The 24,614-nt window shown below is 45.3% G+C and overlaps 1 protein-coding gene across 1 annotated transcript; it reads left to right on the top strand.

Annotated features, from left to right (window-relative positions):
- Positions 1 to 5,319: 5,319 nt before the first annotated feature.
- LOC100284315 (small nucleolar ribonucleoprotein complex subunit) lies at positions 5,320 to 7,176 on the top strand. Its single transcript, NM_001157210.2, has one exon. The coding sequence runs from the start codon at positions 5,389 to 5,391 to the stop codon at positions 7,000 to 7,002; it is 1,614 nt and encodes a 537-aa protein (NP_001150682.1). The 5' UTR covers positions 5,320 to 5,388; the 3' UTR covers positions 7,003 to 7,176.
- The last annotated feature ends 17,438 nt before the right edge of the window (positions 7,177 to 24,614 follow it).

The following is a 24,614-nucleotide window of genomic DNA, read 5'->3' on the forward strand; positions in this document are numbered from 1 at the left end:
TGAAGATATAACCGGTTGATGGCGTAGCAGGCGGTGTTGACCGCCTCGGCCCAAAACCGACCCGGAGTCTTGTACTCATCAAGCATGGTTCTTGCCATGTCCAATAGAGTTCGATTCTTTCTCTCCACTACACCATTTTGTTGTGGCGTGTAGGGAGAGGAGAACTCATGTTTGATGCCCTCCTCCTCAAGGAAGCCTTCTATTTGTGAGTTCTTGAACTCCGTCCCATTGTCGCTTCTAATTTTCTTGATCCTTAAGCCGAACTCATTTTGAGCCCGTCTCAAGAATCCCTTTAAGGTCTCTTGGGTATGAGATTTTTCCTGCAAAAAGAACACCCAAGTGAAGCGATAATAATCATCCACAATAACTAGACAGTACTTACTCCCGCCGATGCTTATGTAAGCGATCGGGCCAAATAGATCCATGTGAAGGAGCTCCAGTGGCCTGTCACTTGTCATAATGTTCTTGTGTGGATGATGGGTGCCAACTTGCTTCCCGGCTTGGCATGCGCTACAAATCCTGTCTTTCTCAAAATGAACATTGGTTAGTCCTAAAATGTGTTCCCCCTTTAGAAGCTTGTGAAGATTCTTCATTCCAACATGGGCTAGTCGGCGGTGCCAGAGCCAACCCAAGTTAGTCTTAGCAACCAAGCAAGTGTCGAGTTCAGCTCTATCAAAATCTACCAGGTATAGCTGACCCTCTAACACTCCCTTGAATGCTATTGAATCATCACTTCTTCTAAAGACAGTAACACCTACATCAGTAAATAGACAGTTGTAGCCCATTTGACATAATTGGGATACGAAAAGCAAATTGTAATCTAAAGAATCTACAAGAAAAACATTGGAAATAGTATGGTCAGGTGATATAGCAATTTTACCCAATCCTTTGACCAAACCTTGATTTCCATCCCCGAATGTGATAGCTCGTTGGGGATCTTGGTTTTTCTCATATGAGGAGAACATCTTTTTCTCCCCTGTCATGTGGTTTGTGCACCCGCTGTCGAGTATCCAACTTGAGCCCCCGGATGCATAAACCTACAAAACAATTTTAGTTCTTGACTTTAGGTACCCAAACGGTTTTGGGTCCTTTGGCATTAGAAACAAGAACTTTGGGTACCCAAACACAAGTCTTGGAGCCCTTGTGTTTGCCCCCAACAAACTTGGCAACTACCTTGCCGGATTTGTTAGTAAGCACATATGATGCATCAAAAGTTTTGAATGAAATAGCATGATCATTTGATGCATTTGGAGTTTTCTTTCTAGGCAACTTGGCACGGGTTGGTTGCCTAGACCTAGATGTCTCACCCTTATACATAAAAGCATGGTTAGGGCCAGAGTGAGACTTCCTAGAATGAATTTTCCTAATTTTGCTCTCAGGATAACCGGCAGGGTATAAAATGTAACCCTCGTTATCTTGAGGCATGGGAGCCTTGCCCTTAACAAAGTTAGATAAGTTCTTAGGGGGGCATTAGGTTTGGCATTGTCTCCCCTTTGGAAACCAATGCCATCCTTGATGCCAGGGCATCTCCCATTATAGAGCATACTTCTAGCAAATTTAAACTTTTCATTTTCCAAGTTATGCTCGGCAATTTTAGCATCTAATAATGCTATATGATCATTTTGTTGTTTAATTAAGACCATGTGATCATGAATAGCATTAACATCAATATCTCTACATCTAGTACAAACAGAAACATGCTCAACATTAGATATAGAGGGTTTGCAAGATTTTAGTTCGACAACCTTAGCATGTAATATATCATTCTCATTTCTGAGGTTGGAAATAGCAACATTGCAAACATCAAAATCTTTAGCCTTAGCAATCAAATTTTCATTTTCTACTCTAAGGCTAGCAAGAGAATCATTCAATTCCTTAATCTTAGCAAGCAAATCATCATTATCATTTCTAAGATCGGGAATTGAAGTAACACAAACATGAGAATCAACCTTAGCAATTAATTTAGCATTTTCATCTCTAAGGTTGGCAATAGTGTCATGGCATGTGCTTAGCTCACTAGATAATTTTTCACATTTTTCTACCTCAAGAGCATAAGCATTTTTAACCTTAACATGTTTCTTATTTTCCTTGATTAGGAAGTCCTCTTGGGAGTCCAAGAGATCATCCTTTTCATGGATGGCACTAATTAGCTCATTTAATTTTTCCTTTTGTTCCATGTTAAGGTTGGCAAAAAGGATACGCAAATTATCTTCCTCACCACTAGCATTATCATCACTAGAAGATTCATATTTAGTGGAGGAGTTGGATTTAACCTTCTTCCTTTTGTCGTCCTTTGCCATGAGGCACTTGTGGCCGACGTTGGGGAAGAGGAGTCCCTTGGTGACGGCGATGTTGGCGGCGTCCTCGTCGTCGAAGGAGGAGTCGGTGGAGCTCTCGTCGGAGTTCCACTCCCGACAAACATGGGCATCGCCACCCTTCTTCTTGTAGTACTTCTTCTTTTCTCTCCTCTTTCCCTTCTTGTCGTCGCCCCTGTCACTGTCACTAGACATAGGACATTTTGCAATAAAATGACCGGGCTTACCACATTTGTAGCACACTTTCTTGGAGCGGAGTTTGTAGTCCTTCCCCCTCCGTTGCTTGAGGATTTGGCGAAAGCTTTTAATGATTAAAGTCATCTCCTCATTGTCGAGCTTGGAGGCGTCAATTGGTTGTCTACTTGGTGTAGACTCCTCCTTCTTTTCCTCCGTCGTCTTGAAGGCCACCGGTTGCGCCTCGGACGTGGAGGGTTCGTCAAGCTCGTTGATCTTCTTTGAACCTTTAATCATACATTCAAAGCTCACAAAATTCCCGATAACTTCCTCGGGGGTCATTAGTGGATATCTAGGATTACCACGAATTAATTGAACTTGAGTGGGGTTAAGAAAATAAGGGCTCTTAGAATAACCTTAACCACCTCGTGGTCATCCCACTTTTTGCTCCCGAGGTTGCGCACTTGGTTCACCAAGGTTTTGAGTCGGTTGTACATGTCTTGTGGCTCCTCCCCTTGGCGAAGACGGAAGCGACCGAGCTCCCCCTCGATCGTTTCCCGCTTGGTGATCTTGGTGAGTTCATCACCCTCGTGCGCGGTCTTGAGTAGGTCCCAAATCTCCTTTGCATTCTTCAACCCTTGCACTTTGTTGTATTCCTCCTTGCTTAGAGAAGCGAGGAGTATGGTTGTGGCTTGGGAGTTGAAGTGCTCGATTTGGGCCACTTCGTCCGTATCATAATCCTCATCCCCTATGGATGGTACCTGTGCTCCAAACTCAACAACATTCCATATACTTTTGTGGAGTGAGGTTAGATGAAATTTCATTAAATCACTCCACCTAGCATAATCTTCGCCATCAAAAGTTGGCGGTTTGCCTAATGGAACGGAAAGTAATGGAGTATGTCTAGATGTACGGGGATAGTGTAAGGGGATCTTACTAAACTTCTTGCGCTCTTGGCGCTTAGAAGTTACGGACGGCGCATCGGAGTCGGAGGTAGATGTTGATGAAGTGTCGGTCTCGTAGTAGACCACCTTCCTCATCCTCTTGTGCTTGTCACCTTTCCGATGCGACTTGTGGGAAGAAGATTTTTCTTTCTTCTCCTTGTGGTGTGAGGAAGAAGATCTTTTCTCCTTCCGTTTGGAGGAGTCCTTCTTCTTCTCCTTCCTCTTGGTGCGGGACTCTTCCGATGAAGTGCTCCCTTGGCTCGTAGTGGGCTTGTCGCCGGTCTCCATCTCCCTCTTGGTGTGATCTCCCGACATCACTTCGAGCGGTTAGGCTCTAATGAAGAACCGGCCTCTGATACCAATTGAAAGTCGCCTAGAGGGGGGGTGAATAGGGCGAAACTAAAAATCTCAAAAACAATCACAACTACAAGCCGGGTTAGCGTTAGAAATATAATCGAGTCCGCGAGAGAGGACGCAAAGTAAATCGCAAGCGAATAATAAAGTGAGACCCGCGGATTTGTTTTACCGAGGTTCGGTTCTCTCAAACCTACTCCCCGTTGAGGAGGCCACAAAGGCCGGGTCTCTTTCAACCCTTCCCTCTCTCAAACGGTCCCTCGGACCGAGTGAGCTTTCTCTTCTCAATCACTTGGAACACAAAGTTCCCGCAAGGACCACCACACGATTGGTGTCTCTTGCCTCAATTGCAAGTGAGTGTTTGATCACAAGAAAGAAAGCCAAAGAAAAAGGAGGCGATCCAAGCGCAAGAGCTTAAATGAACACTACAAATCACTCTCTCTAGTCACTAGGGCTTTGTGTGGAGTTGGGAGAGGATTTGATCTCTTTTTGGTGTGCTTTGCAATGAATGCTAGCTCTTGTATAGTGGTTGGAAGCTGGAAAACTTGGATACCATGAATGGTGGGGTGGTTGGGGTATTTATAGCCCCAACCACCAAACTTGACCGTTGGTGGAGCTGTCTGTCGTATGGTGCACCGGACAGTCCGGTGCACACCGGACATGTCCGGTGCGACAACCACGTCACCAAAAAGCCGTTGGGTCGACCGTTGAAGTTCTGACTTCTGGGCCCGCCTTGATGTCCGGTGGCGCACCGGACATGCACTGTAGAGTGTCCGGTGCGCCTGCTCCCGCGTGCCTGACGACTGCGCTTCTGGCGCGCATTAAATGCGCCTGCAGGTGACCGTTGGCGCGAAGTAGCCGTTGCCCCGAGGTTGCACCGGACAGTCCGGTGCACACCGGACATGTCCGGTGAATTATAGCGGAGCAGTCTTCGTGAATTCCCGAGACTAGCGAGTTCCTGAGCCGCGTCTCAAATGAGCACCGGACACTGTCCGGTGTACACCGGACAGTCCGGTGAATTTTAGCGCGCTGGCTCCGGAATTTCCCGAGGGCGACGAGTTTGAGCTGAAGTCCTCTGGTGCACCGGACACTGTCCGGTGGCGCACCGGACAGTCCGGTGCGCCAGACCAGGGGAGCCTTTGGTTGCTCCTTTACCCTTTTGTTGAACCCAACACTTGGTCTTTTTATTGGCTAAGTGTGAACCTTTTGCACCTGTATAACTTATACACTAGAGCAAACTAGTTAGTCCAAAGATTTGTGTTGGGCAATTCAACCACCAAAATTATTTAGGAACTAGGTGTAAGCCTAATTCACTTTCAGACACAAGAGCTACAACACAAGCTCACTATATAAAAAGTAATTATGAGTCTACGATAAAAAAAAATTCCGAAGTCCTGATTCTCATTTTCTTTCGGGAAGAACTGTAATTTCAATTTTTTATTTAAAAAAGACTTGGAAAATTGAGAATCCGTTTGAGGGCCACATGTCATATTCTTGTCATTTTGTAGTCCCCACGGGCCATTACCAAACTCATAAACCCTCTCCTCATTCCGCTAGGGTTTCTCCCAAAATCGCCGCCGCAGCCGCCGCCGCCATCAGCCATGGCCGCTGACACTTCGAAGCCCTTCTTCCCGGCGGCGCCGCACTCGGCTCTCCGCCCCTCCAGGAGCGCCGCCTCGCGCGCGTTCCCTGAGAGCTCCTACTGGCGCGCCTTCCGCTCCTCGGAGCTCGTGTCCGACGCCGGCTTCCCCGTCACCGATCTCACCTTCGCCTCCTCTGTGGAAGACAGAGCTGCCCCTACCCTCGCCGCTTCCTGGTCCACCTCCGTGCACGTCTTCTCCTCCGACCCCCTCGAGAAGCTCCGTAGGATCTCTGTCGCGGGCGATCTCGCCTTCTCCCCGTCCTTCCGCTGCGACGGCGCCCTCCTCGCCACCGGAGACAAGAAGGGTGTCGTCCGCGTATTCCGCGCCGACAAGGCCGCCACGGGGGCCCTCCGCACGCTGCGCGCCCACGCCGCCGAGACCCGCGTGGTCCGGTACCCAGTCGCTGGCGGCGACAAGCTTCACCTCCTCACCGCCGGCGACGACGCGCTCCTCGCCTACTGGGACGTGCCCTCGGAGACTCCCGTCTTCTCCATCCCCGCCGCGCACCAGGACTACATTCGCGGCGGTGCGGCCTCCCCTGCTGATCACAACATTTTCGCCACTGGCTCTTACGACCGCAGCGTCAAATTGTGGGATGCCCGCACCAGCAATACCGGCCCATCTTTGTCCTTCTCCCACGGGGAATTGGTGGAAAGCGTGCTATTCCTTCCGTCCGGCGGGCTGCTGGCCACGGCCGGAGGGAACGTGGTCAAGATTTGGGACGTCATTGGTGGTGGCTGGCTCGTGCACTCTGTGGAGAGCCATGTCAAGACAGTGATGGACCTGACTCTTGGCAAGATGGTCAACACTGGGGAGATGCGGCTGCTTAGTGCGGGCATTGATGGGTATGTGAAGAGCTTTGATTTTGGGAAGCTTAAGATGACACACTCCTTGCGGTACCCTCAGCCGCTCCTTTCTGTGGCTGTCTCGCCCTGTGGGTCTGTGGTGGTGGCAGGGTCTGCGAAAGGGAAGATTTATATGAGAAATAGGAAGAAGAAGGCTGTGGATGAGGAAGAGCAAGGGATGAAATCTGTTGGTGGTGCGATTGACTGGGTATCTCCAGAGCCGGAGAAGTCAGTGTTGAGGCCAAATTACTTTAGGTACTTCCGCCGTGGGCAGAATGAGAAGGCAAAGGAGGGTGACTTTGTGATTGAGAAGCCGAAGAAGGTGAAATATGCAGAGCATGATAAGTTACTGAGAAAGTTCAGGCACAAGGATGCTCTGGTTTCAGCATTGGTCAAGAACAACCCGAGGAGTGTTGTGGCTGTTATGGAGGAGCTGGTTTCAAGAAGAAAGCTCATAAGATGCATCGGGAATTTGGATAATGAGGAACTTGGTCTTCTTTTGGAGTTCCTTCACCGGAATGCAACTTTGCCAAGGTATGCTAAGTTGTTGTTGTGTTTGGCAAACAAGGTTGTGGAGATGCGCGAGGCTGATATCCGATCAGATGAGAAGCTGAAGGTGCATATGAGGAATCTTAAGAGAATGGTTGCAGAGGAGATTCAGATACAGCACATGCTGCAGGGCATTCAAGGGATGATTTCACCAATGCTTGCACTTGCAACCAGATGAAAAGGTGCTTTTGTTTCAAACAAGGAATTTTTGTTATATGTTAGTTTGCAGGAGGCCCCTGCATGCGATATGTACTGCTTTGAAAAATTATGTTTGCTATTGGATAGTGAAGTATGCCAGATGGTTGAGATACTCTGTTCTGTCATTCTATGCTATTGTTTATCTGGTTTAACATATCATTCCTGATTTTGCTCATTTGATTTGATAGTATGCATTTATACATAATCTGACATCCTCAAAACTCAAAAGGCTTCAATGCTTGTAATTTGTCACTTGTTTTGCTTTGTTTTGTATGAATTGGTTTAAAACTTTACTTTGCATGGAGTGGCTAAGCTAAATTTTCCACTTGCATGGAGGAAACTACTAGCTAGGGTGCTCTCACCCATGTTCAAGTATCAGGCATTGCATATTTACACTGCTGGTTGTCTTATAGACCAAAGGTAACTTTAGCCCTGCTTTATTGAAAGAAAGTTTATGAGGATACCAGATTACAGGATTATAGTTCAAACATGATGCACCTTCGATGCCAACTCTACATGCAGAACCAAGTGTGGTATATCTCTACTGGAGAATTGAGCCTAAAACTCTACACTAACAGTCAAATGGCGAAAGCATGGTTGAATACATGCAGAACCAAGTGTGGTATATCTCTACTGGAGAATTGAGCCTAAAACTCTACACTAATAGGCAAATGGTGAAAGCATGTGTTCAACCAGAGTACAATTATGACTGCTGCCAAATGATACACCGACAAAGCAACAAGCACCCGGGTGTATGTCTTTTGAAATGCTGGTAGTTATCTTATTACTGCTTGCAATTCTTATCTCACTGTCTGCACCTTTGATGGTAGTTTACTAGTCATTAGGGGCAGGGTAGTACAGGTAGGGCTCTCCAATCCTTGGTTGTACTTGTACCTGATTTGGTTATATTTGTGTTGTACTCGCTCAACTTTCTTGGAGAGTAAAAGCATCTCAGGTTTGACCATAATTGTAGGAAAAACAATAAAGATTTATGATATCAAATAGGTATAGTATGAAAATATGGTTAATGAAGAATCTAATTATACTTATTTGTTATCATAAATGTTATTATTGCATTATATAAATTTGGTCAAACTCGAGGTGTTTTGACAATCTGACAAAGTTGAAATGACTTGCATTTATACCTCGTATGTTTGTAGGTCCTACTTGTACCCAAATCCTAACAGCTGGTTCAATGTGTCATGTTGTTGAGCAGAGGATATGTTTGTTTGAACAGTTGGCTGTTAGCTCTTGAGATAATCCTATTCTGCACAAGAGTAATGGGGAGTAGCAACACACAAAAAAGCTCAAATCACAGCAACACGCACACGAGTCAAGAAGTGATCACAAGAAGTAGCACAACGGAGTTACAACTCGAAAACGTGATCAAATGGTCACAAGGTCTCGGTGTTGTAGAGTATTCAAAGAATGCTTGGTTGTACTCTCCATGCGCCTAGGAGGTTCCTTTTATAGCCCCAAGGGCCAAGAGAGTCGTTTCTTCTTTGTTTGGAAGACATTGATCGTCTTCCGTCCGCGGTGTGCACCGGACTGTCCGGTGCAACCGGACTGTGAACAACACGTGATTTCTTTCCTTCTTTGGCGAAGCTGATCGGCCCATGGCACACTGGACAGTCTGGTGCACCATGGTGACCGTTGGCTCCACACACGTGGCAGCCGCTGATCGCGCAACCGATCGTTGGCTAGGCGTGCAGCTGGTACACTGGACAGTCCGGTGAATTATAGCCACGACGTCTCAACGAATTTTCGAGGGCTGCCTGTTCACAGGCTTAGCCAACCTGGGCACCAGACATTGTCCGGTGCACGTCGGACAGTCCGGTGCACTCTCAGGCTGGTGCAGGTTTGGCGAAACTTAGCTAAACTTCTTCGTTCCAATTTGTTTCGACTTGAGAAGTTTCCTAAGCACTTAGATGAACATAGTTTTTAACAAAAACAATTGACTAAGTGTTGTATTCATACCTTTGTCTCTCCATTCCACTAGGATTTGCAATGTACTCATATAACTCTCAATTTACTTTTCTTTAACTCTGTGTTCATACTCACAGTAGGCTTGTTAGCTCAAAGTGATGTGTTGTGCACTCAGTGCCGGCCCTGTAGGGGGTCCAGCAGTGCCCTTGATCTGGGCCTCCAGATTAATGGGGCCTCATCTCATATCCTTAATAAATGTTAGTATGTACACAGTACACAGTAATTAGATTAACAGCCGGCCAGTCCGCTCCTTCTCACGTACGCAACCTGCCGGCTGCCGCCCATGATTGACGTTCCCAATTCCATTTCCTTGTAAGCACAACACCGATCGGTTTTCAATTTTCAATTCCATTTCCTTGTACGGCTGTACCCGGTACAGCGGTACCCCTATCCCTATCTATCTGCTTGGAGCCTTAGGCTATCCGCAGCGGTTCCCTCTAAATTTTCCCCCTATATCACTTTTCTGGGTCACATCATCAATAGTGTATCCCCTACTTTTTCATCTCCCGCAGTGGTTTCCCCTAAATACTCCCCCTATATCCCACTACAATATAAAATATCATTTTCTATACCTACTTTTCATCTACTATCAATTTTTCTTCTACTATTAATTGAAGGCGGGCCCACAGGAACAGTGGTAGGGGGAGAGAGCGCGCGCGCGCTGCAGCTGAGGGGAGAGAGAAGAGTACCGCGCGGTGGAGTGCGCGATAGCGTGCTGCGCTGCGGCCTTTAGCGTGCGGCTGTAGCCGCCATGCAAGGGGAGCGCGCGCGGTAGCGTGCGGCGCTGCGGGCAGTCTTAGGCCGGCGGCAAACAACCAGACATTAATCCCATCAGCCATCACGATTCACGCTATCAGCGGATCAGCAATCAGCCAAGAGCCAACGTCCGTGCATCCATTGCAGCTGTTCTCAGGTATGGTTTGTTAGTTTATTTATCTCTTAATTGGTACAGTTTGGAAGTAAAGTTTGTTAGTTCTCATCTATTTATATAATTATATTTTAATATTCAGATTACAACCATGGCGCCTAGAAAGCATCCATCTGGTAGTAAGAAAAGGAAGAGAAGAAAAGACATGTTCGAAGAAATTTTTAAGGTAAAATCATATTATGTACTTCTTATTCTTATTTGATATGAATAATTTTTAGATGTATATGAAGTGTTTATTGATAACCTATATACATTATATTTATATATAATAGTTATTATTGGAAAGGGCCTCTATTATAAATCTAGCCCCAGGCCTCTAAAATGTCAGGACCGGCACTGTGTGCACTTAATCACTAAAATATTTAAAGATGGTCTAATGACACATTTCTCTTTCACCAAGGCCTGACCCATTTAGTTATATAGAATATAGAGAATTAGGGTTGGTCCAGGACTTAGCACTGACCACATCTCGCAAGTCCATCCTAGAAGCACGCGTCGTGCTGCCTCTCTAACCTCTACCTCGCTCCCAGCTTAGACCACTTCCAACAATCCACCCCATAGCTCCCCACCCCATATACGGTGTATTTTGGGGGATCGTTCCAATGGCTCCCCAATAGCACACCCCATATAGTGAGAGCTCTAATCTCCCCTATACATTAATTATGTCATTTATTTATGATATTAATCTTATTTAAGCTATGTAATACGATAACAATGTGTATTATGACGGTACAAATACTCTACGATTTTTAAAACTTCAAAAGCTGATAAAAATGTTAAATAACTGAGTTATATTATATATGGGAGCTAGATAGGGAGAATGATTGGAGATGTGGGGGTATCTTTTGGAGAGATGTGATAAAATATACTACCTCCGTTCACAAATTTATGATGTCGTTAACCTTTTTTTTAAAACTTTGACCACTCATCTTATTCAAAAACAATAGTGAGTTACCATTTATTTTGTTGTGATTTGTTTTATTACTTAAGGTTGTTTGAGCGTGAATTGAAATCTTATATTTTTGAACAAATATGTAAATAAGACGAGTTGTTGAATTTTTTTAAAAAGCAACAACGTTATGACGGAGGAAGTAAATGAAAGTACAAATAGAGGGAGAAATATGAGGAAATGGTTGAGGATAGCCTTAGGATGCCTCCAACGCTTCACCCTCTGGCTCCCCCTCCCCTGATCTGTGTACTTTCTTCCTCCTCTCCACTCTAGCCGTTCATCCTCCCCTGCCTCTCTATCCAGTTGTTATGTGATTTTTCTCTCTAAAGGCTTGTTCGGTTGCATATAGATTGGAGGAGATTAACTTCCTCCTTAGTTAAAATTGAATAGAAGGGAATTTAATCTCATTCAATTTAGACGCAATCGAACAAGACCCGAAGGAAGAGCTCTATTCTCTCCTTCACTAATCAATGATTATCTATGTAAAGTTAATCACTTTAAGTTTAATTAGTTGATAACAATATGTATTACGGTCCTACAAATATTGTACAATTCTTTTGAACTCCATAGAATGATGTATAAAAGTTAAATAACTTGGTTAATGTGCAACGGATGCTGAATAAAGGGGAATGATTAGAGTGGAGAAATAGGAGAGGAATGAAAGAGACAGGAATATTTAAAAATGAATAGGAAGTACAAGTAGGAGATGAGAACTACTCAGGTCGCAGGAGCGCAGGGACGCGCATGTTGCCGGCGGCGTAGGCCGCATGCAACGGCAACGAGCTGGCGGCGGGTAACCCGAGCGGGCGTGTAGGGTGCAGGAAAACGGGCGCGCAGGCGCCAGGCGGCGCGTGGTGGTGTGCGAGAGTCTGCCAGCGTTGCGCCGTGCGCAGGAGTTGAACTGCGGAAGGACGAAAGGTGCTCCAAATCTCCAAACCAGCGACATTTTCTCGTAAATTTCAATGCAATTTTTTTTTGCTTATGATCTAGGTAGACTTCGCTATAAGTTAGAAGCGAAAGTTTCATTATTACATAACTGACGAAGCGGATTGGGACACGCAAAAAAGTACATATAATGAGTTATCCTTAATTTATTAAGGCTAAAGAAATAAAAAACTAAGACATATCCAACAATAATTTCTTCTGAGCCTTGTCAAATTCTCGTCCTACTTTTGTCATCTCGGGCGCCAGTAGAAAACCGCTCTATACATATGGTAGTGCCTACTTTCTATAGACAGTTTTGGTTATCAAACGTCAGTGAAATAAATGTCTCGTCTGACTCAATAAACTGTTAGTGGAAACACGTTTGTACTGACGGGTTTCTTAAAAAAACTACCAGTAAAATACATGATTTCTACTGGCGGTTTTCTTAAAAACCGCCAGTAGAAAAGAATTTAAAATCATTTTTTTTCTTTTTCAAATGACCTCATATGAAAAACCATAAAAAACGTTGTTGATCTCTAAAAGTTGTGCAACTTTGTAATTGACAACTTTATATTTGAAATTATTTGGGCTCCCAAAATTGCATTTGAATATGTCAAATTTGAAATGTAAATTTGTGCAAACGGCCTTGGATGAACAAAGTACCAAAATAAAAATTGTAGAACTTAAAAAGTTATTAAACATTGTAGTTAATAACTTTTTCGTTTGAATTCGTTTGCACCCTCAAATTTACATTTGGTTTGTTGTAATATGTGGGCAACAAAAACCCCAAACCACATACAAGGCATGTCATGGGAGGAGGCTTAACACGAGGGTAAGGTTGCAGGTTTGATTTCCAGCCACGAAAAATATCGTGACTTTCGACTTGCAACAGAGACGGTTGGGTGGGTCCTTCCTTATTCAAAATATTTTTTTTGTTGTCTTAAAACCCGATTTATGTTTCCTAGAACAGATCTGTACTAGCGGTTTTCTTATGTCAACTACCAGTAGAAATCGATTTTCACTGGTGGTTTTATTACGTCGACCACAAGTGGAAATTGATTTCCACTAGCGGTTCTACATTAACCGCATGTGCACTAGGACTATTTCTATAGGCCCCAACACAGGCGGTTATGAAAAACACCTATAAAAGGGGTTCTGAACCGCCTCTATAGAGTTTGTTTGTACTACTGGGGCTTTTACCTATCCCAGATCCGCCACCGTTTACAATTAGGACTAAAGATTATTGTAGTCGCTTTCAAACCGATATAGATGACCATTTCTTTAATAGTGACAGGGCTACCTAATTATCAAACATGCTAAGTCACTTTGTTAGGGGAGTTTTTACCATACTGGAACATTTTATATTGAGAGGAAGAATACCATGCTTCATATCAAGCTTGTAAATAGGTGCTATTTGCACTTATTGTCTTTACCAAATGGACGAACATGCACTGAACAATATTTCATCCATTGGTCACTTGACATGTTCTTAGTTTGACATGTTGCACTAGGCTAAAGGAGGGTGACTGCCTAACAAAGTTGCTAATATGCTGTGTCTTGCTCTGTGAGACGCTTCAATGTTTTGTAGCATACCAGCTTGATATTGGGGTGGATGCATTGTGCAACCACGTCTATTATATATGTGTGTGGGAACTCAATAGCTCTATGACCGAATGGAACTGTAGTTATCATTAACAATACAACATAGAAAACTTGGGACCATGATCGCATAGGTAGGGTCAATGGGTGAATAGTACAAGTAAATAGAATTTAGAAACAATATCAGTGCAACACTATGTACACACTTCTGATCACAACGTGCACATGCAGTGTTCTCCATCAAAGTAGTGCAACTTGTGAGTGTTGCTGCAACCATGGTGTCCACGCTATGTAACTTTCGTTATTGGCCACATGGTGTTGACTGGATAACTATTCTCAAACTTATAGTGTCTCTAGCTATCCTCTTACAAGGCCGACTATGATTCAGAGAGACTAGACAATGGCTATATTGTTACTAAACCAGTGGCATTAAAAGTAAAAATATAATGTTGTGCCAGATGTATGTGATGCAGAGTGGTAGACGTAGAGTGGATTGCAGCATTTGCCTCTTTCCGGATGCCTCAAATTCCCATGCCTCATGTGCCTCTCATCATATGTTCACTAAAAGGATAGGTGCTATCATTTCTTCTATGGAGTGTCAAACATAGGTATAGGATCAGCAAGAGTGTGCTGCCAAATTTATAAGCAAGCGTGTGCTACCGAATTTATAATGGCATCCCTATAGGTTTCGTTGATAGGGATGGTAGGTAACTAATATGTGCCTAATTTATGACAAAATTTTTGTGTGGTGGTTGGAAAAGATATGCATTGTCCATCAAAAGAGACTGAATCGTAAAAATACGCAAGGTACATATTGAAAGAATCCTAATCGGGGATATTACTAAAAGGTTGTAACCATTGTCCGTATATTATTGTAAAATTTATTATATTACTAAAGCGTGTGCTATTTGCTCTTACATTTACCTACTATGGCCCTATTTGAATGCACTAGAGTTAATTAATAGTTAGCTCCTAAAATTACATGGTGACATCCAAACAATCCAACTAATAGTTTAACTATTTGCTGTTTTTAGTTGAAGACATTCAAACACCCCAAACTAATAGTTCAACTAACTATTAGTTGCACCCTAACTATTAGTTGAAGACTACAGTATCGGATTCCCAACCGGAACTTGGCATCTGGGATTAAAGAACTCAATCTTTAGTACGGTTGTATGAACCGATACTAAAACATCGAAGCCAGATTTTATTATATGTTTACTTGCATTACAATGGATGTATATATAGGGTGATGGACCGTTGGGTCCATCACCCGGACCATTCTAGCGCGCGCTGACCGCGTGGCTTCGCCCCCTTGCGGCTTCGGCCCACCCAGCTCAGCCCCGCACGACTCGCGTTGGTTCAGTCATTCCAGTAAATATTAAGTCATTCTAGCGTCCATACAACATTTAAGTCATTCTACTTTAAGTCATTCTAAAGTCTAGGTAACATAAATATTAAATCATTTTAGAATTCCAGGTAACATTAAGTCATTCCAGGGTCCAGACATTAAGTCATTCAAGTAACATCTAGGCAACATTAAGTCATTTTAGTTTTCAGGTATTTTTTCATGTTTTCTCGGTCTTTTTTTTGTTTTAAGTTAGTCATTCCTGTTTTCCAGAGAAACATCAAGTCACTTTTCATGGAAGCATTAAGTCATTTTTTTGTATCAGCCATTCTCCCTATGTTTATCAAATATTGTTGGTTTTTCAGTCATTCCAGAGTCTAAACAAAATTAAGTCATTCTTTGTTTTCAGTCATTTTTCATATTGATTGAGTCGAGACAACATTAAGTCATTCTTTGTTTTCAGTCATTTTCTGATTCAATCGGCTCGGTTGGTCGGCTCGTTCTGGTTCGGCTCAGTCCGATCGGGTGGCTTGATCAGCCGGCTAGGCAGACGCGGGGGTGGCTTGGTCGGCCGGCTAGGTGGGCGCAGGAGAGCCACGCGAGGAACGCAGCGACGCGCGCGCGTTTGGCGGCCGGGCAAGGCGGACACGCCAGGTGGTTTAGGTGATGAATAGATCTTCCCTATATATATATAAGCATACGTAGATTCATATATACAAAGGATATGCACATTAATAGTAACTATACAAATGTCTATGAAGTTTCCTAAGTTCTAACTATATCCTCATTTCTACATTCTTAATATGAATCTTCTTCATCTTCTGCATCTTGATGATTGAAAGGGAAATAGGGTCAAACCTTTTCCTAAATGATTTTGGTGGTTGAAATGCCCAACACAAATAATTGGACTAACTAGTTTGCTCTAGATTATATATTCTACAGGTGCCAAAGGTTCAACACAAACCAATAAAAAGATACAAGTTAGGGTTCAAAGGAAAGGAGCAAATGAAACCGAAGAGAACCCTGGTCTGGCGCACCGGACTGTCCGGTGTGCCACCGGACAGTGTCCGGTGCACCAGGGCCGTACAGGCTGAACTCCTCACCTTCGGGTTTCTGAGGCGACTCTCCGTGTAACACCCCAGGTGTTGCTATGGCTGGAGCACACCTTGGCACTCAAGTCAAGACTATGATCACATGTGGAAGAACTTAAGGAGCAAAAGTATAAGGGGCTTTGGAAACTAAGTTGTTACCAAGAGTTGGGAATGACCAAAGGCATTACCCTAATGGTGTGCAACTATCACCTTGGGAGAGGGGGAAAGAACCCTAGGCCTCTCTTAAACCCTAACTCCCAAACCATGGATAAGAGGGGAAAGAGAGTGAGCAAATGTGCAAAACATGGGTAATCTTTACCCAAACCCTAAGCAACATTATAACCATCAATTAGGGGAGGGAAATATTACAAAAAGGCCCCTAGGGAAACCCCATTTCAATTCTCCAAGTGGAGAGAGAGCTAGAGCTCTCTAGTTCCCTCTAAGTCCCATTTTAGCCCTAAATCAAAGATCAACCGTGTTCACTTCAAAAATGGCGCCAAAACCACTTGGGCTCTATACCAAAAATGTGCAATACCACTTAGGGCACCCACTGGAAAAAGTTGAGCTCGAGACTCGGACGTTTGACATGCCATGGCATGGCTTTTGTCGCGAAGTGCTTAGTGTGACACACCTGATTTGGCACCCGAAGATCTCCCTCCCTAGGCCGTATCTGCCCCGGCGTCTCACAGTTGAGTGACAGCCCTAGGTGCCAGGAAGAGGTCTGCGCCGGACCTTTGCAAAGATTCGCACGGTTGCGACCTCTGGTGACATTTGAACACTGGAAGAAACAAACCGCCACGTGTTCGACGCCGTCTGCCGCGCCAGAGCACGCCCGAGCACGCCCCGCGCCGCGCCCGAGCCAAGCCGGTGCCCTGGTCCGCGTCCGCGGCTATAAAACGCCCAGGAGCCTTGGCCGTACCCCTCCGCACGCGCTCAAGCCTCACCGGAGCTCAGTTCACCGCCGTTTGCCCCTACGCGACGTGCCCGCGGCCACCCGAGCCCCTGCCACCGTAGACCGGCCAGCCCAGCCATCCCCAACCCCGTCCAGCCCTCGGAGAAGACTGTGCACGTCTCCGTGAAGCTCCCCGAGCGAGGAATCGGAGTTTGCTTCGCCGGAGAGGCCGGCCCAAGGTCACCGGACTTCAACCGACCGCCGGCAACCGTGGACCGAGGTACACAGTGAACCTCTCTTCAATTCCTTGCACAGTTAGACTCCTTAGACCTCCACGAAGCTCCCTATGCCCTTGGATTGAACTATGCCGCCGTGGATAGGCCGGAGCACACGTCGCCGACGAGCCCGCCCGCCTGCACACGTGGACCGGGCGATTCCGGCCGTCTCCAGCGACGAGCCGTACCTCGACGTGATCGCCAGACCCTCCCCGAGCCAACCCTACACTTCGCCGGAACTCCCTCGCCGCCGGTAAGCCGCGCCACCCTTTTCTTTCCCGCGACTACTGTTTCGGTTGAGAGAGGGACTGCGGGTGAGAGGGAGAGAAGTCCAGGGGGTTAAGTGAAAGGTCAGAGACTCAAGTGAATAGTGCCGCGAGGGTAGATCTGTGAGGTTTGATTTGTTTTAAACCTAGGGACCTCGGCGCAAACTGTATTTCCAGGAAAACTTAATTAAAACCTGATTTAAATTCAAACAGAAACTTTAAAAACCCATAACTTCTGTTTGGTTTATCCAAATTTGGTCAAACTAATTTTGCCAGACTCTAAATAATGTACCCTATTTAGGAAAAATATAAAAACCCCTTGGTGCTGTGGAAAACTTAAAAGTTCTGATTTAATGTTAACTTTGGCCAAAAGCTAAATAATAGTAAGAAAAATAGTTGGGCTATTTGACTAGGGTTAGGAAAATTTGGAGAAGTTTATATTCACCTACTAACCTGTTTAAAAATGTTAAACCCCACTGTCCATTACATTAAGTTAGTTTTAACCCCTTATTCCATAATATGCTTAAGTTTAAGAAAAATAGGAAAAGTGACATAAATATTGAACCAGAGGGGACCTCTATTTTTGTTGAGGTACTTATTTAATGTAGTTCAATAGAAAAATATATCATACCCTGTTTCAGTGTAAAATAATTAAGATCTCTTTTATTTTAATAAAACAAGTGAAACTTAGAAAAATTCTACAAAAATAACCCCAAGGTGAAAACACCCCCACCCTTGGGATAACTATTGTTTTATTAGAAAGAACTTAGGAAAAATATGAAATCTGCTGTTTGACATTTTTCAAATAGTAATGTAGTAGAAAAGAGCCTTTTTGGCATGAAACTTAAGAAAAGCATAACTAAATAACCACCCCTGAGTTTCCTGTGATTTTTAGCACAAAGACCTATTATCACCAGAGGATGCCAGCAAAAATAACCTTTAGGACAGAACCTACACCTAACTAGGAGGTGTAGTGTAAAGTGCCCCTTTTTGCCTAACTTTTGTTATTTTTGTTTAAGGCCTAACTTTTATACTTTAAGCCTCAAATTCTAAAAACAAGCTAAAATAGCCAGTGACAACCCACTGTAATTTTTACAGAATTTTTGGAACTTCTTAAAACACTGTCATAGTTCAAACCTGCACTAGAAACCCCAAATGGAAATTAAAGAAAGGAAAATGAATAATGAAAATTGATGTCATCCTAAGACCTTTGTAAATTTGCCCCCTAAAATCTATGAAGGCAATGCAAATCCACTATGTTATCCCTAATGAAAACCTAAGCTTAAAGGGTAATAAGTCAAAGTCTATGTATACCACTAGAAGCCCCACAGAACCAGGAAACCCTAAGTTAATTCTTAACTTAGTTTCTTTAGCATAATGTTCTTAAATCTTGCATAACCATGACATACATGTTCATTGCATTTCGATAGACTGTAATCTTGCGGACGGATAGTACATCCTCGTGCCGGAGCAAGGAGCTGCTCAGGAGGTAGCCCCAGATCCAGCACCAGAGCCAGCACCAGAGGACCTGCCTGCCACTGCTTTGGAAGGCAAGCCCCGGTTTTATGCATAACCGTTTATATATGCTATTTTACTGCACTTAATGTTTGTAGGCTTGTACTGTGCACTTAAGTGTAGGAGTTGACTGAAACCCTAGTTGCATGATCTCAGGAATCCTTCTGAAATGAATACTAGTATGCTAGGTCGAGTAGCTGCTTATTTAATTAGGGATCTCGGTAGAAGTCGAGTGATTTTTCTAGCACTCGCGCGAGGTCAGGACATTGATTGTAACCACCTTCATATCATACTGAGGTTGGTTTGTGGGCGACAATCCATGGGGGATTGGTTGTCTACGGGATGAAATTTGAATAAGGATTAAGGTGTGGTACCGTGAGTCAAGCGTTTGAACGTACTAAACATATACCGAGAAATATGGTAAATCGGTAAGCCTAGTACCTGATTGAACCTGGCAGCAGATTGCCCTCCTCACACGACCTGAGACGAGGTCTCCCATTCCGGTTATGGTGGGTACAAGTGCGGTCACTGCACGACGGCCAATCGGGGTCAATGAGGCATTGTACGCCAAGGCGGTGAGCCCCTCTCTGCTGACGGGGAATCGATGGGGACGGTTGATATGTGTGGGGACGGAGTGCCCCTACATGTCGTGTGTTTAGGTTTACCTTGCAAGGATAAAAACTCGATTCGAATCGTCTGCTTCTCGCAGCTAATGAGACTGCTTGATCCATGCTGCTACATTGAGTAACAAGTGGAATGATGCGGAGATGATATAAGATGTTGATTGCTAAAATGTTTGCTACTTTGTATGAATAGATAGTACATTTTTAGCCTTAAGAGAGTCACACTTAACTTTGACTAAGTTAAAATCTTGATTTAGAAACTCAGCTAGTGCTTTTGGCAACCAAACCCCACAGCCAAACAGCTGCATGTCTAGAGGTAGAGGAGTAGACTCCTCACACCGGGTAAGTCTAGCTGAGTATTAGTATACTCAGCCTTGCTTGTGGCATAATTTTTACAGGTTCTCTGGAGGAGATGGTTGCTGGGATAACTTGGCCGTCCACCTTGCCACCGGGTTGGACTGTCGAGTGGGACCCTGCCTCGGCTGAGGAGGAGCATGAGGAGTGATGGGACAGGCTTCCCCATCCCTCCATTTATTTATCGTTAGTTTATTTCCGCTGCACTTCAAAACAATGATGGTTACTTTTGCAAAAACTCTAATGATGATGATGGTGATGTAATAATTTAACATTGTGACATGTATGGTTTTATGCTTTATTGTATTTGCTCTGTGACTCACCTTCGAGTGAGATTGTGGTACTTGATCCTGTCAGTGGCCGTGTCGGACTAGATCCGAGGGATTGACGGGTTATTCCCATTTAAGTGTGGTCTAGCCTCTAAGGCGGCGCTTAGGCACTTAAGTTGGAATAATTCGGGCAGTTCCGCCACAGCTGGTATCGGAGCTTGTACCACCACAGAGGAATCAATAAAATATAAATACCATCAATTTTCTAAATAAAACTTGATAGAAACAAGTTGGATAGATAGTAGGACGAGCAGGATAGACCTAGGACGTGAAGCCTTAGGTTAATAGAAGGGTAGCTAGGTGGCTAAGTAACTCGGCCCTACAGGCCACTTTTACAGGATGGGAGTTCCTCCCTATTCCTTCTATCTTGTTGTGAGGTCGTTCAGGACGAGCATGCATGCATTCATAATTAAGCAATGGATAACTAAGTAAGGACTTAAAAACAAGATAACAACCAGCTAGGTCCTTAGTGCCTTTTTACTTAACTAGAGGAGGGCTGAGTTTTATTTTCCTTGTTCTTTTTACATTCTTTTTCTTTTACTTACGCTTAACCGTACACAGATGACTTCCCACGGATCCTCCGATGACGGAAATGCACTGACCCACACGGACGGACTTGCACGAGAGGGTTTTCCCCGCATTTTGTGGGAGGTGCTTCAGGGAGCTGGATACACGACACCCCCTCAGTACGCGGTGCAGCAGTTCGAGAAGCACCGAGTGCCCCGCTGTAGGGTGAGGATGACCTTGGAGCCTCATCCCCTGCAGCCAGGCTGGCGCTCCTTGGACTCAGAGTCTTTCGGGTACCGGGCAGAGGACACGATCGAGGCGATCGCTCTGCATGGATTGACTACCTTCTGCGGGTTCCATCCCTTGGAGCTGGCTACCCATCCCATTGGCTTGTTCCCCGCTGAAAAGGAGGACGACCCAATGTGGAAGGATCGGGTGGAACATGCCAAGGACATCTGGGCCATCTACCCAGGTCAGACTGCGCACTTGACAGTACGGTGCATGAATGCTCTGTACCGTCTGCAGGTGATGCGCGGTGAGGCCATGTCCCATCTGATGGCACTGCTGGAGGCCACCAAGATCACGTTGGATAACCGAGAGGAGCTTGTGGTCGACTTGTCTCAAGAAATGGTAGAGAAAGATTTGCAAGTGGAGCAGCTGTCTGGTGAGATTCATGAGTTGGAGGAGCTAGTGGGCACCCGGGAGAACACCATTGAGGTCCTAGAGGATCAGCTCCTCAACACTCAGCAGCAGCTGGCAGAAGCAAATGAGCACCTGGACATGCATCACCAGGAGATCCAGGACCAGGAGGACGACGAGGACGTCGACATTGAGGGAGGAGATGAGCCTGCCTCCAGTGTGGACACTGCTGGCTCGGGAAGACCACCTTCCCCCGAGTCCAGTGTTGCTTCGTTCGCTCACTAGGTGTCCAGGGTAGGCTTAGAAGTCGGACAGTCGGACTCCTCGCCGCTAGCTTAGCTTTTGCACCCTTAGGATACTAGGCTAGGTAGAGTTGAGTCATTTTGGAACAATTTGATGTAATCGTATTAAACTCTTTTGGGAACTTGATGGATGGATGCTATTATTAGCTTAATCTTGGAAGGAAGAAATTTATGCCTCTTAAATCCCGCTGTTTAACTTTTTCCCCGTGATAAAATCTTGAATTTGGAACTGTGGTGTTAAATATGTATGTGGTTTTTCAGATGGCTGGGAGGCAGCGTCGTGGCCAGAACGAGCACGTTCCACCACCACCCCCACCTCCCACTCTGCAGGAGCTCATGGCTCAGCAGAATGAGATCCTGAGGCAGCTGGCTCAGCGTCAGCCACTACCTCAGCATTATGGTGGAGACCATCAGCGTCACCCCGTCGCTGCTACCTACCAGGAGTTCCTCAACACTCAGCCACCATTGTTTACCAGGGCGGAGGACCCACTTGATGCAGATGTGTGGTTGAGGGTGGTAGAATCCAAATTCCCACTGCTTCATGGAGTGTGTTCAGAGGTCACCAAAGTCAGGTTTGCCACCCAACAGCTTCGCGGACCTGCAAGGACTTGGTGGGATCACTTTCTTGCTATGCAGCCAGAGGACCGAGAGGTGGAGTGGAGGGAGTTTAAGGCAGCTTTTAGAGGACACCATATACCAGCCGGGATCATGGACAGGAAGCTCAATGAGTTCTTGGCACTCACTCAGGGCAACATGACCGTGTTGCAGTATGCCCAGGCCTTTAATGACTTGTGCCAGTATGCGGGATATCATGCGGATACAGATGAGAAGAAGAGGGACAGATTCAGAAGGGGGCTCAGCACTAAGCTCCGGGATCGTCTCAACACCGTCAGGGCCAACAACTACAATGAGCTGGTCAACATGGCTATCTCCCAAGAGGACTGCATTACAGCTAGGCAGGCAGAGAAGAAAAGGAAGACCCCTGTGGCAGGACCCTCAGCTCAGCCACAGCGTTTCCGGATTGTGTCCGACACTCAGGGCAGGGGACCCCAGCAGCAGCAAGGGCGATGGGTAATCCGACCTCAGCAACAGCAGCAGCAGGCACCCAACCGCAACCAATTTCCAGCACAGCGGAATAATCAGCAGCAGCAGTACCGCCAAGCCAATGACAACAGGTGCTTCACTTGTGGCAATACTGGGCATTATGCCAAGAATTGCCCCAGGAACCAGCAGAGGCAGGGGCAGAATGCTAATCAGGCCCAAGGCAAGAGGCAGAAGGTGCAAGTGAGGCAAGGCAGGCTGAACTTCACCACCATGGCTGATATTCCAGAGGGAGCACCCGTCATGACTGGTATCTTTACAGTTTTGAATTATCCTGCTATTATTCTATTTGATTCTGGTGCATCACATAGTTTTATCAGTGCCAAGTTTAGTGCCAAATGCCAGTTGCCCTTCCACCATACCGATGGGGGCATTACCATTTCAACACCAGGAGGCAGGGTTGCCACTTATCAAATCAACAGGCAAGTGCCTATAAAATTTGGTAGTCTGGTGATTAGAACCACCCTTCTCATCTTAGGGTTGGATAGCGTGGATATTATTTTGGGAGCTGACTGGTTGACCAGGCATCAGGCAGTTTTGGACATTGCAGCCAGAGCCATTGAAATCCATTCCCCTGCTTATGGCGAGACTGTTTTGTATTTACCCGACCAGGGTCGTACCCGATCTTGTGCCTTTGTTATGATAGAATCCCCGGTGGAAAAGATCCCAGTGGTCTGTGACTACCCAGATGTTTTCCCAGACGAATTGCCAGGGATGCCACCTGACCGGGATATCGAGTTCGCAATAGAGTTGCAACCCGGGACTGCTCCTATCTCCAAGAGACCCTATAGGATGCCTCCCGCGGAATTGGCAGAATTGAAGAAACAGTTACAAGAATTGTTGGACAAGGGGTTTATTCGTCCAAGTACTTCACCATGGGGATGTCCAGCTTTATTTGTGAAGAAAAAGGATGAGAGTTTGAGGATGTGTGTTGACTACCGTCCTCTCAATGCGGTGACTATTAAGAACAAATACCCACTGCCCCGCATTGATGTTCTGTTTGATCAGTTGGTAGGAGCCAAGGTATTCTCCAAGATAGACCTTCGCTCAGGATACCATCAGATAAAGATCCGTGCCAGTGATATTTCCAAGACGGCTTTCTCTACCAGATATGGGTTGTATGAGTTTTTGGTGATGTCTTTTGGGCTGACCAATGCCCCGGCTTATTTTATGTACCTGATGAACTCAGTGTTTATGCCAGAATTGGATAAGTTCGTGGTCGTTTTCATTGATGATATTCTGGTCTATTCCAAGAATGAAGATGAACATATTGAGCACCTGCACATCGTGCTTCAGCGGCTGCGCGATCACCATCTTTATGCTAAGTTGTCTAAATGTGAGTTCTGGCTGAAGGAGATTAAATTCCTGGGTCACACAATTTCTCAAGATGGGATATCTGTTGATCCTGAGAAGGTGCAGGAGGTGATGGATTGGAAACCCCCGACTACAGTGAAGCAGATTCAGAGTTTTCTGGGATTGGCAGGGTATTATCGACGATTTATTCCGGATTTCTCCAGAATTGCCAAGCCAATGACCGAACTGTTAAAAAAGGGAGTCAAATTTGAGTGGAGCCAAAAGTGTGAGGATGCCTTTCATACCTTGAGGCAGCATTTGACCACAGCCCCAGTGCTGGCCTAACCTGACAACACCAAGCCATTTGAAGTTTACTGTGATGCTTCTGGTACTGGTTTGGGATGTGTCTTGATGCAAGAAAACAGAGTGATTGCTTATGCTTCCCGGGCACTCAGGCCCCATGAGCAGAACTACCCTACCCATGATCTGGAGTTGGCAGCTGTAGTTCATGCTCTTAAGATATGGAGACACTACTTGATGGGAGCTCACTGTAACATCTATACTGATCACAAGAGTCTCAAATACATCTTCACTCAGGCAGATCTGAACATGAGGCAAAGGAGATGGTTGGAGTTAATCAAGGACTATGATTTAGAGGTACATTACCACCC

The sequence above is a fragment of the Zea mays genome, chromosome 7 (assembly GCF_902167145.1).
Source record: "Zea mays cultivar B73 chromosome 7, Zm-B73-REFERENCE-NAM-5.0, whole genome shotgun sequence".
Classification (NCBI taxonomy): domain Eukaryota; kingdom Viridiplantae; phylum Streptophyta; class Magnoliopsida; order Poales; family Poaceae; genus Zea; species Zea mays.